The sequence below is a fragment of the Ovis canadensis genome, chromosome 3, assembly GCF_042477335.2.
Source record: "Ovis canadensis isolate MfBH-ARS-UI-01 breed Bighorn chromosome 3, ARS-UI_OviCan_v2, whole genome shotgun sequence".
In the NCBI taxonomy this organism is placed as follows: Eukaryota; Metazoa; Chordata; class Mammalia; order Artiodactyla; family Bovidae; genus Ovis; species Ovis canadensis.
This window is the reverse complement of record NC_091247.1, coordinates 147,657,349-147,673,177: the sequence shown is the minus strand read 5'-3', so window position 1 is coordinate 147,673,177 and position 15,829 is coordinate 147,657,349. Positions and strand designations below refer to the sequence as shown.

The 15,829-nt window shown below is 38.9% G+C and overlaps 1 protein-coding gene across 4 annotated transcripts in view; it reads right to left on the bottom strand.

Moving 5' to 3' along the window:
• Nucleotides 1-15,829, bottom strand: part of NELL2 (neural EGFL like 2) — a 403,600-nt gene that overhangs the window by 162,315 nt on the left and 225,456 nt on the right. For all 4 annotated transcript variants that reach the window (XM_069584515.1, XM_069584513.1, XM_069584512.1 and 1 more), the window contains one exon: nt 8,897-9,022. In XM_069584515.1, the coding sequence (XP_069440616.1) occupies nt 8,897-9,022 (126 nt within the window). The remainder of the gene's footprint in view (nt 1-8,896; nt 9,023-15,829) is intronic.

Sequence of the window (15,829 nt, the reverse complement as noted above, 5' to 3'; positions counted from 1 at the left end):
CACTGCAAGACTAGATCAGCAGCAGAGCCAGACGAACTCTGTTCCATGGAGCATGCAGTGAAGAGGCAGAAGGGCACACCTCCATTCTGGCTAAGGTGCCAAAGCCAACAATCAAGGAAGGATGTGAAAGGCATCTTTTAAACCTCAATTTCAATAATTCTGTCCCCCACAGGTTGTCTGTTGCTAAGACACCACTATTATTCCGCTCCTGGCATGTATAATCTTTGTATTCCCCTCTGTGTGTTTTCAGCTCTGTGCTTTTCACATAAAAATCCCATATTAAAACTCAGATAATAATCCATTTGGGACAAAGGTGAATTAGGGTTTACCAACCAAGTCAAAGCCAGTGAGTCTGCTTAATGAGGCAGCTCCCATCACTTCAGTGCTCGGATGACCTTGCACAGAGGCAAGCTTGTGCGGACGCACACCACTGGGCGTGCTCTCTGATCAAACCACAGTCAGGCTGGAGGCCATACATGGATACGATGGCTGGGCTGAGATGCTGCATAAAGGCTCTGACAAGCCTGGAAACCACTATATTGGCGCTGGTGTGCAACCCCCACTCACTGACAGATTCAGATAGCACAGACTCCTTTTCCAAGCTTTTCATCTTGAAAAAGGCAATTCAGCTCCCTGAGCCTTTGAGCCTATTCCATTTTGAGCTGACTGCTAATTGTATGCGAGCACATATGTGTTTCAGAAGAGAGATAAGCACATTGCCTTGGCCTCCACACTCACTGCGCAGACGTGTCTCACTTCTGCTCTCTGTAAGTTTTCCAAATGTGGTCTGAAGTTTTCTAAACGTTAACCCTTCCTGGTAACCACAGTACACATTCTTCTAGAGAGGTTTTCTTGATTATGTTTGCTTAAAAAACTGCTTTTCATTATTAATTCTTTGAGTCCTGAGGCTTGGTATTTTAATTCAATTTTATAATCATGTTTAGATTTTCAAGTTACTCAATAATTTAACTATACAGCATAATAATATACAAGGAACTGTAGGAGATGAATGAGGTAGCTATTAGCATTCGAGGCTGTATTTTTAAATTTTAAAACCCCAAATCTGATTTTTCATGTTTAATGAAATATACCACAACTGTATCATATTTTGTAATGTTGATTCCAGAAAAGGACAATTTGCAATGATTACTCATCAAAATGCAAAAGTCTTTCCCAATAGTCATGGCAACTAATGGCCAGATGGTAGGATTGTCTGATCATTGATTGTGTGTCTTTAGAAAAGAAATCCACATGGAAACAACCAGGCTCATAAAATCTGCCCTGCCTGAGAACTGACCAGACTCACTAATTCTCTACAGGCCACATTTTTACTCTGGGCAGATTAGTATCCACAGTAAGCCCTGGATGCAGCTATCTAGCCCCTGGGTATCCCCATCTAGCATTCATTCTCAAGAACAATCTGAGGAACCTCCCTGATCCTAGGAAGTACAACAAATCCTCCTATGGAAGGAGTTTTTCCAACTTCCAGAGAGAGTGCTATTCAGTTACACCAAGGTTTCTCTTTTCTTTTTTAAGCTCCCATTCATAGGTACATAATAAGTCAGTTGAATAAATAAAAATACATTGAATCTATAGCTCCAGCAAATCTATCTGTTTATAATAATAACAAAAATAATTCCATTGAAAAATAACCGGAGAGAAGTGCCCAGTTGAAAAAGTCCTGGGGAAATAAGACATTTCCTCAAGAGGATCACTTCTTTAATCACAATAGCAACAACAACAACGATAGTAGCTAACTTTATTAAAAATTTCTTCTGTGCTAGGTATTTTACTAAAGAGCCAAGGCCTTTCATAGTTAAAATTACTTTATTTAGGATTTTTGTGGGCACTGATATGCATATTTTCGCTTCCTGTTCTTTACCATCGTTGTCTCTGATCTGCGCTTCTCCTGGCCTCCTATCCTCTCTGCCATTGTCCACAATACTTGTACTTCCTTCACAATTTATATACCAGGAATTATCATGCTACACACACAATGAATTATCTATTTTCTTCTGTACTTGTGATTTTGATAAATCCACTGAGAGCCGTATTAAAGCAGATGATAAAAAAATTATTGTAGATCCATAAAATAAAATATCAACTTCAATTTAAATTCTTTTTGGAAGACTGAAGGACAAAAAAGAATAATATTATGTGGTGTTTCATCTCTTTAAGCACTTTAAAGAAATTACCTTTTCTAGCATTAATTAATAGAGGGTTCAAACCAACACACACAAAAGAGACAGCTATTTGTGGAAGGGGCATGCGTGGGTTACAATAGACTTAAAATCTCTGCTTTGGTTGCTCAGTAGTAAATCCTCTACAACCTTCTGTGTATGTCAAATAGCATCCAAAACTCTAGAAAATGTTAGAAAATCAACAGTAATAAAACCTGAAAAATAGGATGGCAATGATTTTTTAAGAAGTCAGTATCGGCCATGTTAGAGAAAAAGAAGTAACCGCAACAATGAGATCATAAAATGTAAGCACTAGGAGTATTCACTGCTATAAAAAGTTAAGTACTTTAAGAAGTAAAACTCTTCGGGGAACACCAGAGGAGGCTCCGTGTTTAACAACAAAAATCAAGTATCCAGTAGAATTTTTTGTGCTTAGACACTTTATGAACTTTCTGTGATATGTGACAAGGACTAAAGCCAGAATTAGTAGCTCTGGAACAATGGAAGCAGTTAGGGTCAGTGCACAGTGGGGAGGTAGCAGGTCAGCGCCATTTGAGGGGCCCTAAGAAAGCCCTTCTGCCACATTTCCCTAGGTTAAGCTAAGAACAGTTTTTTTTTTTTTAATGTATATTATTGAAGTATAGTTGATTTACAATACTATATTGATTTCTGCTATTCAACAAAGTGATTTAGATACACACACACACATCACATACAGACACACACACACACACACATATATATATTCCTTTCCAGATTCGTTTCCTTTATGGTTTATCACAGGATATTGAATATAGATCCCTGTGCTATATAGTAGGACCTTGTTGCTTATCCATCCTATACGTGACAGTTTGCATCTGCTAACCCTAAACTCCCAGTCCATCTCTTCTCCAACTCCCTTTTCCACTGGCAACCACAAGTCTGCCCTCTATGTCTGTGAGGCTTAAAACAGGTTTTTGATAAGAGAAAGAAGAGAAAAGAACTTGGGAGAGAGCTGGACTTACCAAGAAGGGGCCCCCTTTTGTGGCCAAAGGCCAATAAAAGGACACTGGGTACCATAAGAACTGAGTAAGGTCTAAAAAAACAACCAGGAGAGGAAAAAGGAAATTAAAAAGAAAGTGTACATGCTACCTTTTTGACGAGGTGACCCTAATTTCTCAACCTTGGCACCACGGACATTTTGGGTCATATAATTCTTTGTTATGGGGAGCTGTCTTATACTGGATGTCCTGTGTAGGATAAAGATGAATGACTCAGAAAATAACCACAGGAAAAGCTCCCAGTTGAATGGGTTCCAGAAAAATGAGAATTTCCTCAAAGAGGTTAGTTAGTGTAATAATATTATAGGATGTTTAGCATGTCTCTGGCTTCTACCTGTCAGATGCCAGTAGTATCCCCCTTTCGCATAGCTGTGGTAACCAGCAACATGTCCACACACTGTCAAATAATCTCTGAGAGGCAGGAAGGCAAAATCACCCTTGCTGGATACCACTGCCCTAAAGGATCAATTTTCTCCCTAAATTGGGCAGGATCTTTTCCATTCCTCGGTGGTAGCATGGTTTACCCTCCCCATTCCTGTTCCCACTCTAAAAAACTACACAAGAGTGGAAAGCTTACAAGCTCATCAACCTAAGAAGAATGAGAACTCCATTTTTTCATTATAATACTCAAAGCAGAGAGATATAAATCCTGAAAATCTGAAATAAACCTTTTCCTTCAGGATATTTTTATCCTTTGATAATTGCAAAATCTGCGACCCCCATCTATATTACCAGAACTATCTTATTCTTTGTCCACCACACAAGATTAATGTCAAGAAGAACTGTCTACACTGCTATATTCAAAATGGATAACCAATGAAGATCTATTGTATAGCACATGGAACTCTACTCAATGTTATGTGCCAGTCTGGACGGGAGAGGGGTTTGGAGGAGAATCGATACATGTGTATGTAAGGCTGAATCCCTTCGCTATTCACTTGAAACTACCACAACATTGTCAATTGGATATATCCCAATACAAAATACAAAGTTTAAAGGAAAAGAAAGGGGGCCTGATAAGATTGAGAAAGATGTCTCCAAGTTAATCAATGCTTATGAGAGTGAACCAAGAAAGGCATTCAGTTCAGTTCAGTCGCTCAGTCATGTCCGACTCTTTGCTACCCCATGGATTGCAGCATGCCAGGCTGCCCTGTCCATCACCAACTCCTAGTCGAGATAATCAAGACACTTTGTTATGCATAAAAATTAAGTTATTTTTATAATCAGAGAGAGAAAAGAATGGACTGCTAACATCTTGGCTTGTACAAACCAAACCCTTTTCTTTCCCTTCCCTCTGTGTTTTTTCTCCTTCTTTCTTTCTTCCCTCCCTTCCTCTTTTCCTCCCTCTTTTGCTTCCTCCCTTCTTTACTTTCTTTTCTCGTAGGTAGACCCATGTTTTTCTCCAGAATAGAAAAGAACATGAGGACAGAGATTATGAAGTATTAAGCATGAAAAAAACCCTCACTGGAAGAAAAATTTACTAGTTTACAAGCATTTTAAAGTGCAGCATCAACACTTTATTAAGAATATAAAGTGTGTAAATGGTGCAACTGAGTCATCAATGAAACTGCAAAACAGAGTCAGAGGCCCAGAAAGTGACAATTTCTATTTCTTCTCTTGACTTCTGATCATTACTATAAGATCTGTAGGGGAAAAATTCCTTTTAGGGTTGAACTTAATGAAGCGAAACAATCTATAGAAAGGCAGTTTAGCTACTGAACATTATAAATTCAATCATGCAATTATAGATAAAATACGAATCTTTTCTCCTTACTTGTTTTCATGTGGTTACAAATTGAACAAATGGTGAGCAACATAAGAACTAAGAAAAAGAAGTCTTATCTCTGACCCCCCTTTTGCCTTCCACTAACTGCATGACCAAAGGAAGGCAATTAATCTCTCTGAGCCTCAATTTCCTCATTTACGGAAGTTAGGAGATAGGACTTGGAGAAGGAAATGGCAACCTACTCCAGTGTTCTTGCCTGGAGAAACCCAGGGACAGGGGAGCCTGATGGGCCGCCGTCTCTGGGGTCACACAGAGTCGGACACGACTGAAGTGACTTAGCAGCAGCAGCAGCAGGAGATAGGACTAGATTATCCTTAAGAATTTTTCCATCTCTAAGATCTCATCATGAGGAAACTCTAACTCAAATTATCTGAAAGTGATAGGGGGGAAAACAAAACAAAACAATGTGCAATTCTACCAACTATGGAAGGTGAATACTCTGTATTATACATAATTTCTATGCCAGAACTATAGGGTATAAAAACAAAAAAAGGCTTCTTTAATTGATCAAAGCCCTTGACTCTAAAGTAGCGCATATTGCCTTGGATTTTTCTTTAAATTAGAATGTCTATGATTTATTTTCAGGTAGGGTAAGCACACTTGAGTGTCTGCTGGGTACGGTGTTAACAATGTCAGTTGTCATGCTATGGCAGGGTGCTCTTCACTAGAAAAGAGTGGATACAGAAGCAAAACAAATTCAGAACTTCAAGAGCTCAGTCACAAACATCAGAGAATAGCTCTGCAGTGGTGTCTTGACATTTATTCTGGAAGGCCTACTCCTGCAAGTATGTGAATGTCTGTTTCTAAAACTCAGAGAAAATAAACCCTAATGTTCGCAGAGAAACAAAGTCCTACTCTGGTCTTATGAGAGCTCTTAAAAAAGTACAGCTGTGTTGTTTTCAGCCATGAGGCAAACCCACATCAGAGAGGAGTCATTTCTTCAAGCCTTCTGTACAGATGCTAATATGAAAGGGTGGAGGAAAAGATTCACAGAGAGAGAATTTTAAAATGCACTCCTTTACAGGAACCCTAAATATGTGCATGGTAAAGCATAAAATGTTTTGCCAAAGATCATCTGACTTTGGAGGACAAAATAAAATTCACCCATATTCCCAAGAAAATCTAACTTTTATGTATGGATGTAAATTCTCAAATTTGCAGACCTACTCATGTGGTGGTGGTTTAGTCACTAAGTCATGCCCGACTCTTGCGACCCCATGGACTGCAGCCTGCAAGGCTCCTCTGTCCATGGGATTCTTACTCATAGTAGATAGAAATTTCAGAAGCAAGAAAGTATCTTTTAAATGGAAGCATAGTAATAGCTTCTTGGAAATGCTGGTGCATCAGTAAAGAAACACATTCTAGCATCTGCCAGATCATGAAATCCCTGGCTCTGGTTCCTTAGGCAAAAAATCATGGCCTTGATAGCTTTTCCTAAGATGATTTCAACCTTTCTTGGTATCCCAACAAAGGGACAGTTCATTTTTATCATTAGATACTTTGAAATCTTAAGGGAAATTCTCCCTAAGTAGTCAAAAAAAAAAAAAAACAACAACAACAAAAAAACAAAACAGTAATTTGTGGGATTTTATTTGGAAAGAAAATATACTGAGAGAGGTAGAGCCAAAGAAGGAGATGCTCTGTAAGGGATGACAGCTGAACTAGCCCTAGGATTCACAGCCAACAGAGAGGCTCAGGATGGAAATGAACCCCTTGAAAACACCCTCCCCGAAGAAACACTCCTCGTTCAACACTATGTCAAATTTTGCGCTGTGTATTCTTCCTTACTTATCTCTAACAGTTTTTAAGATTGTGAGAAAAACAAAAAGAATCACTAGGAAATACAAAAATGTACAAAGCTTTTTAAGTCTCTAATGACAAAAAATTAGCAGACTCCTTGAAAATTGCTAACACTGATTTTTAACGAGCACATCTTGAAATATCACTCTCTGAATAGTTTTATCTTAAGACAGTTTTATTATTCTCTATTACACTGGAACTCAGACTTACTGATATTACCAATATTATAGCAAACTATTTTATTCTTCATATATTTATTAAGACTTGTTCTTTTATATTCCCTTTTTTATGTTGAAAAATATCTCTATAGTACTCCATCAGGATATTCTGCCACTCAGTGTGATGATATTTTTTTATAAACAGAAAGTGCAGAATTGTTCCCATAATGTGGAAATGCCTAGGATGAACTAACAAAAAAGCAAGAATCTGTAAATCCATTGGCAATTCTATATTAAATATATTTTCTACCTTCAGAATATCTTTGGTTATTCTCCATAGGTTGAAGGCACTTCCCATTACAATTTATTTTCATGTTCTGTTTTATAGACACTATACTTGAATTTAGGGGAAGGACCTTCCCTTTGCACTAACTAATAAACAGGATACCAAGCACAGACAGTCCTCACTTTCAATGGTCCAATAAATGATTTTTTTGACCTCATGGTAGTGTAAAAATGATATACATTCAGTAGTAAATAAACTTCTGAATTTGATGTTTTCCCAGGCTAGCTATATGCAGCACGATACTTTTGAGATTCTGAGCAGCAGTAGAGAGCCGATGTAAACAACCGATACATTTACAACCATGCTGTTTTTCACTTTCATCATAGTATTCAATAAATTACATGAGATAATCAACATTTTGTTATGAAATAGGCTCTGTGATAGTTGAATTTTCACACCTGTAGGATAATGTAAGTGTCCTGAACACATTTAAGTTAGGCTAGGCTAAGCTGTGATGTTTGAAGGCTTAGATGCATTAAATACATTATCGACTTAATAAATTTTCAATTTATGGTGGGTTCACGCAGACATAACCACGTTGTTAAGTCAAGAAAGATCTAGAGTATGCAGCATTATCACAATAACGAAGACTTGGAAGAATACACATTAACAAAGGCAACATTTTTATTATAGATTTTGTAGTTTTACCAGGAAGTGTTATAGAGTCCTTCCCTGGAAACTTCTCAGTATTGTTTGTACATCCACCTGATAAAAACTATAAGTTGAAGGTAGAGTGAAAATGACAAGGTAACACTTTAAGTGCTCTCCAGCTTTATGATTCTACGTTTTTCTAGAATATGATGTGTGTGTGTGTATATATATGTATACACACACACATATATATATAAATATATATATATGCTGCTTCTATTTAAAAAAGCCAAAAGAATGTCATATTTCACACCCACGTTTCTTTAATCCCCATATTCTGCAAGCTACTCTGCTAGCACAGTTTTCTTTCATATTGTATAGACTATAACGGGAATAGATTATTGTATTCCAGGACCAACTTTAGACACTACTAACACTCAAGATACCCCTGAGCAGGTCTCTGGATGGGAATAATGGGAGTAATATTTCATAACACAAACATAAGCAAAACTTCTCTGAGGCAGGTATTCAACCACACTTCCCAGAGGAACGAAGTTTTTCCCTTTTCCTAGCACACCAAGAATCTTTTTCTGAACACATCACATTATTTATGTCATCATTTCTCTATTCAAAAGTTGACTGTCATGTAGAGAAAATATTATTTAAGGGCTGTTTCTCAGATTTGCCATAGAACTCAAATTAGTGTTGAGTATAAATACTATTTAAGTATACAATTATGCATTACTGATTTTATTCTTCAGTTTATCTTTACATTTCTAATAGGAATTTCTTATCCAGAGCAAGGAGATAGTTCTTTCCTTAGAACGGATTCAGAATTAACTATCAAATCAAGAAGATACGTTTTTACCTATGACTTGTTTTGTTGTAAGTGGGTATTTAAGGCATGCTTCTCCAAATACTTGAATTTAAAAGAAACTTTCAAAAGTAAAGTTAAGGCACAGAGGTAGTAAATTTCACAAATAGCCACTGTTCACCTGTGCATGAATAATCATCAATTCTGATGTATCCAGTTTTGCAGATGCACATGAAGGAACCCGGGGTGTTGACACACATCGTGTTCTCACGACAGTAATGGCGCCCTTCGGCACACTCATCAACGTCTGTGAAGAAAAAGCAGGGCAAGAGGTCAGCCATGGCAAATATTACAGTTTTTCTACAATTTTCTTTGGTGGTGAGAGGGCGAAAGTTACTAATTGAGAATATTTTTTTTTATGTGAATAATTTTTTAAATGTATTCAAAGTATCTCTTTTAATAGAAACCTTTAATGTTGAAATGACAGAAACTATAATATTTTTTCCTAAAAGCTCTTATTGGAGTTTAAAATATATCTTTTTATTCCAACTTGCATCATTCTAAAATATATTTCAAAACATCCAGCCCATTCATCTACCTTAGATAGAATGATAAAATGAATCAGAACACAGAGATTGGGCTGCCTTAGGGTCTTAGAAGCTTCAATCACTGAGCATACCATATATTATTTTTTTATTCATTGGCTATTCTGTACACTTGGGGAGGCCCTGAAAGAGGTAAATGAAATATTCAATAAACACGAGAACTTGAAAATCTTCACTTAAAGATACGAAACCAACAACATGTAGTTTATTAGAGATATAGCTATCCCAGTAAGTGGTGAACAGAGATGAAATTACAGTGTAGAGCCTGATATAAAAAAGAAGCTGTAAAACAGCAAAATAAGATAACATATTGAAGAACTTTCATAGTAATTCATATTTTAAGCATTGTTTTCTTGGTATTGCTTAATGTGTCTGAAGAAAATATTAATGCTCTAAGGATTTAGTGCAAACTAATAATCTAATTTTGTTCGATTATAATGAGGTTAAAGCTACGGCTAGAGGCCACTATTCATCTATTCCCTCTTTCAGTGAATATTTATGTTCTCCCTTCCTGTTCCCAGCATTGTTCTGGGGTTTACTGATGAAAACAGAAGGGCATGGGTAAGGTATGATGTGTCTTCAAGGATCTCCCATCTAGAAGGGAAGCAGGCCTCACTTCTAGAAGGCAAGTAGATCAAAGAATCACAGTGAGTGTGGCACGCTGACAACAAAGATCGGCACAAGACAGTGGGCAAGGCCTGGGACAAGACCCTGCATCTCAGCTCAGCGTTGTTGCTGCCAGGATGCTGGGGTAAGCCCCACATGCTTGTGTGAGAGAGGGCTTATGAGTTCTTGGGGGAAAAAATGCTTCACTGATCTGAGAAACTCTTTACAACTTAGAGCTTTATTAAAGCAGAGCATTTATGCTTTTCTCATGTGGTTCAACTGGTAAAGAATCCGCCTGCAATGCAGGAGACCTGGACTCTGTTCCTGGGTTGGGAAGATCCTCTGGAGAAGGGAACAGCTACCTACTCCAGTATTCTGGCCTGGAGAATCCCGTGGACAGTATATAGCCCACGGGGTCGCAAAGAGTTGGACACCATTGAGCAACTTCCACTCACTTTCACATAGACCATGAAGTTTCAAACACTTATTAGCAATCACTAATCTGTCTGTCAAAAATAAGAAATAACTATATGCATACATGCTGTTTAGTTCACAATAGGCTGGGTTTCACATGCATTTGCTCAAAGAACTCAAATAACCTGTTGACGTAGATAGAATGAGCTTAACTATTACCTCCACAGAAAGGTTAAAGGACTTTCTTTAAGCCATAGAGATAATTAATTGGCAGATCAAAGCATGTGAACCTAGGTCTTTTGAACTGCTCCAACCACAAGCTTTCTTAAGTCTGTATTAAGATGAAAGAAACGTCTTAGTCTAGTTCACAAGTGGGTTTACCAGGTATACTTTGCTGGTCATAACCTCCTGCCAGGGACTCTGGTCCCTTGGATCCTGCCATATCTCACTGCATATTTCGTGTATACTTCTGATTATTCCTTCTCTGACTCCAAGGAGCTCTTCTTCCTCTGCTTGCCAGGTGAATGCTGGTGTCTCCTGGGGTCTGTCCCTGACCTGTTTTCTCTCTCTCCACTCTGTGCAATTATATACATTGTTATGGCATCACTACCATGTGAAGTGATTCTTTAAAACACTTGATTTTATATTGGAGTACAGCTGATTAACAATGTTGGATAGTTTCAGGTGGACAGCAGAGGGGCTCAGCCATTCATATACACATTCTCCACCAAACCCCCTTCGATCCAGGCTGCCACATAACACTGAGCAGAGTTTCCTGTGCTATACAGTAGGACCTTGTCATACTCCAAGTTTGAGTGAAGAAACCTGCAAGTGCAAAGCCATAATAAGCACTAATAAGTACTAGTTGGGAAGAATGTGAATTTTAACAATAAAACTGTCCCCATTTTATAGTTTCTCTCTGCATGGAACATAAAGCATTTTACAGGTATTTTATCATTATGTAGCACTCTTTATCAAGGGCCTTAATGCATTGACCAGGCAAGGTGCTTCTCCTCTAGAAGTCTACTTTCTCAAATCCTTGTGGTGAAGCCACAAAGTAACACTGACCTCATCTGTACTATTAAAATAAATGAATCAATTATAGGGAAGAACTTGATGACCCCACACTACAAAAGTCATGCCATTCATATAAACTCAACTCTGCTTCCTGAGAGTGTCAAAAGAAGCAGCTGACAAGTCTCTCAGGCAGCTATATTTTAGAGCTAGAGGACCACCGGCAATCATCTGGGCTAACTACTTATTTTACAGATGAAAAAACTGAAGTTTAGAGAGACACAATTTTCCATTCAACTTCTAAAAGAAAGTCAACACAGTAAATTACAAGCAGCATACAAAGCCCTTCCCAGTTTGGCCATTATTTTCCTGACTTTACATTCTACGACCTCACTCTTTCTTCCTTCTCAGTGTCCTGGCCACACCGAGCTTCTGGTCATTTCTCGAAGGGGCCATGCTCTTTCATACTTCGGTGCTTTTTCCTATGTCATTCTCTCGTCTCCTTCTCTCCCTATCACCACCTCAGTGGGTCTTGTCTGCCAATCAATTCACCCTTCAAGAATCTGTTTAACTATCTCTCTGTGAAAACTTCCCTAATGAAGTAAAATGTTCCCTATGTAATACTCCCTTGGAACTTTGCAAACCATTAAAGATATATCCACTTTATCTTTATTAATTTTTGTAGGCTCCTTTTTCCCAATAAGTCAAATATACTCCTGAAGTGCAGGGACCATCTATTTGTGTTTCATAACTCTGGCTACAAATTATACTTAAGTGAAAGTGAAGTTGCTCAGTTGTGTCTGACTCTTTGCGACCCCGTGGACTGTAGCCTGCCAGGCTCCTCTGTCTTTGGGATTCTTCAGGCAAGAATACTGGAGCGGGTTGCCATTTCCTTCTCCAGGGGATCTTCCCGACCCAGGGATTGAACCTGGGTCTCCCACATTGCAGGCAGACGCTTTACCCTCTGAGCCACCAGGGAATCCCATACTTAACTGAGATGCTTTTAAAAACCATTAGTTTTTGTGCTGACTTCCTAATTCTCACTCCAAATTCTTATTTAATTATATGTAATAGAACACACACATTATATTATTTTTAATCTTCTCTTTGAAGAATTTAATGTAGGGTTCAGCAGAATTTTTCAGTAAAGAACCAGATAGTAAATATTTTAGGCTTTGGGGGTCCATATGATCTCTGTTGCAACTACTTAACTTCTGTTATTGCAGCATGAAGGCAACCATAGACAATATGTAAATGAATGAGCCTGACAATGTTCCAATAAAGCTTTATTTATAAAATAGGAAGGTGAATCAGATTTGGCCCACAGGCCATAGTTTGATAACCCCTTGTTTAATGCATAACCAGAGTTAAGGATCACTCAGAAGGACCATGATGGCAAAGTAGCAGGGCATGAGGTTAACCTCCTGCAACAAACACATTAAAAATACAGCCACATACAGGAATTTTCACAGACAGTCAACTAGAAACTGGAGAAGATCTCTTACACAACCAAAGCTGCAGGAAAGCTCTCCACATAATGAGGTTGGACAGAAAAGAAAAATAAAAAGGCATTAGGACAGTACTGGCATCTCTGAGAAGGATCTGTAAAGGAGAGAAACTCCACGTGTAGCCCCTTGTTCTGGAGGACCCCTTTCCAGCTAAGAGGTCAGCTGGCACTAGAAGGGCCTGGACTTTGCTCATGAGGGGTGTGTGCATGCTGGCTTGCTAGTAATCATGGAAGAGAGAGACAGAACAGACGGCTGCCCCCTCACCACAGTCCCAAGCACCTGAAATGTGTGCCAGGCAGGGCTGCTAGCACTCCATGACTAGGTGTTAACTTGGAGGGAACTCAGCTTAGCTGCACAGAGACAGCCCAGGGGGCCTGGGGAGTGGTTCAGGTCGAACCTTAAAGCCCACTGTCAGCACAGCATGCACATGGCAGGTGTGGGACTGGCATTGGAGCCATTATCAGTGCTCATACAGGTGGAGTCGGGTCCAGCTGTGGCACACTGTGGGCTCACATATGAAGGGAGCAGGTCTGGCCTTGAAGCCCATCATAATGGCTCATAGGGTGAGGAGAGGTCTGGTTGCAGTGGACTTTGTCAGGTGGCACCAGATAAATGCATATCTTGAGTGGACAGCCCTGGGGAGGAGTATATAGCAGCTCATTTCCAGATAGAGCCTTCTGGTTCCACCCATATCATCACACAGTTTGCAGCCAGATCTGGGGCACGCAAGACCTGGGAGAGGTCTGCCACAGAGGCAGTCAAGACTCCAGGAAGCAGCATAACCACCTTGATTCCTGCAGCCAGAGAATCCTATTCCCTAGCACCAACCTACTCCACACCACAGCCTAGAACTAGGTCTGGGGCAAAAAGTGGAGAAAGGGAGGCAACCTTGGGCTACTTCTGGGCAAAACCATGGATGCCTACAAGGGCAGCACATAGGTTCACTGAGTCTCTTACTTCACTGGTCACATCCTTTGGGACAGAGCAAACATTTAAGGGCAACAGAGCCTTATTGAATCTGACTCTCAGGGATTTTACTCCAAAAACTGGGGAGCAGATCCTGCCCCTGACAGGGCTGTGACAACTACAGAGTAAAGAGGCCTTGTCCAACATCAGTGCGGTCTCTGGATACTGCAACACCAGTTGTAACCCCTATCAAAGGGATAATGGCCAACACAGCCTGAGAAAGGATGTGGTTGACATCCACATCAAAAACAGCCCTTCCAACGAAAATACTGGAATAATACAGTTTACACAGGTATGATCCCACATGAAGACAACCCTTCTGGATCACAGTGGATAATGGTTTATCCTAAATTCATAGAGTTACAGACTGTTAAGCAAAATGAAACAGCAGAGTAACTCCTCCCAATTAAAAGAACAACACAAATCTCCAAAAGAACAAAGAACAAAGCAAACGTCACCAGTCTTCTTAGTCTAGACCCTAAGTTCAAAAAGGAGGCAACAAAAACGCTAAAGGAATTAAGGTGATCAATAGAAATGCAGACAACTGCAATAAGGAACTAGAAACTATAAGCAGGAACCAATCAAAATTAGACAACTGCTAAGCTAAAGATCAATCTAGAAGTAATGAATAGCAGATTGAAAGACACAGAAGAAAGGTTAAGTGATCTAGATGATAGAATAATTCAAACACCAAATCATAACAGCAGACATAATACAAATGGAAAAACAAAGAAAGAAAGAAAAGACCAACATAGGAGATCTATGGGATAATATAAAGCATGACAACCTATGTATAGTAGGGATTCCAGAAGAAGAGAGAGAAAATGGGCTTGAAAATGTATTTAAGGAAATCATAGCTGAAAACTTCCCCAATCTAAAGAAGAAAACAGATACCAAGGAATAGGAAGCACAGAGGGTCCCAAACAGACTCACACCAAAACATACTGTAATTAATACAGAATGAACTAAAGATAAAGAGAGATTCTAAAGGCAGCACGAGATAAAGTATCAGTTACAATGGAACCCTTACAAGGATATAAGCTGATTTCTCTGCAAAAACTTTGCAGGCCAGAAGGGAGTGTCCCGATATATTCAGTCTTGAGAAAACTTGCCACCTAATATATTCTACCCAGCAAGATTATCACTGCAAATAAAAGGTGAGATAAAGGATTTCTCCAACAAGAAAAACGGAAAGAACGCAGCAATGCTATACCTACTCAAAATAAATATTGACAGCTCTTCTTTAAAAAGAAAAGAGGGAAGAATCTATAGGAAAGCAAAACTCTCAACAGGAAAGATAAATATATAAAAATACACGAGATCTATAGGATAATATAAAGCATGACTACCTATGCATAGTAGGGGTTCCAGAAGGATAAAAGAGAAAGATGGAGTGAAAATATATTTGAAGACTTTATTGCTGAAAACTTCCCAAATCTAAAGAAAACATAAATATCATCTTCAGTAAAATACTGAAGATCACTTAAGCCAGTGTATAAGTTAAAAAAAAAAAATTTGTAAAAGCAGTATAACTACAATTAACAGTAAAAGGATAAACATGAAGATGTAAAACAGGGCATCAAAACACAAAATATGAGGGAGAGGAGTAAAAAACTTCATTCTTTTAGAATGTGTTTGAACTTTCACGACTATGTCTAAAGCAAGTAGATACAGTCATGGATCAACACACTTAAAAACCAGGGTAACCAAAATCAAAACCATACAATAGATTGACAAAAATCAAACAGTAAAGAACTCAGGCAAAATACAAAAGAAAGCCATCTAACAACAAAAAGAAAAAGAAAGGAACAAGAACTACAAAATGGACATGGAAAAAAGCGTTTAAGGTGGAAATAAGTACTTTACTCTAAAGAGCAATGTACTAAATATGCACTAAGCGCAGGCGGCGGCGGGCCGGCGCACTAAGCGCGGCCGAAGGCTACCCCACATCCGAAGTCGGGGACAGTGGACCAAAGTACCAGGCTGCAACGGCACAGGAAT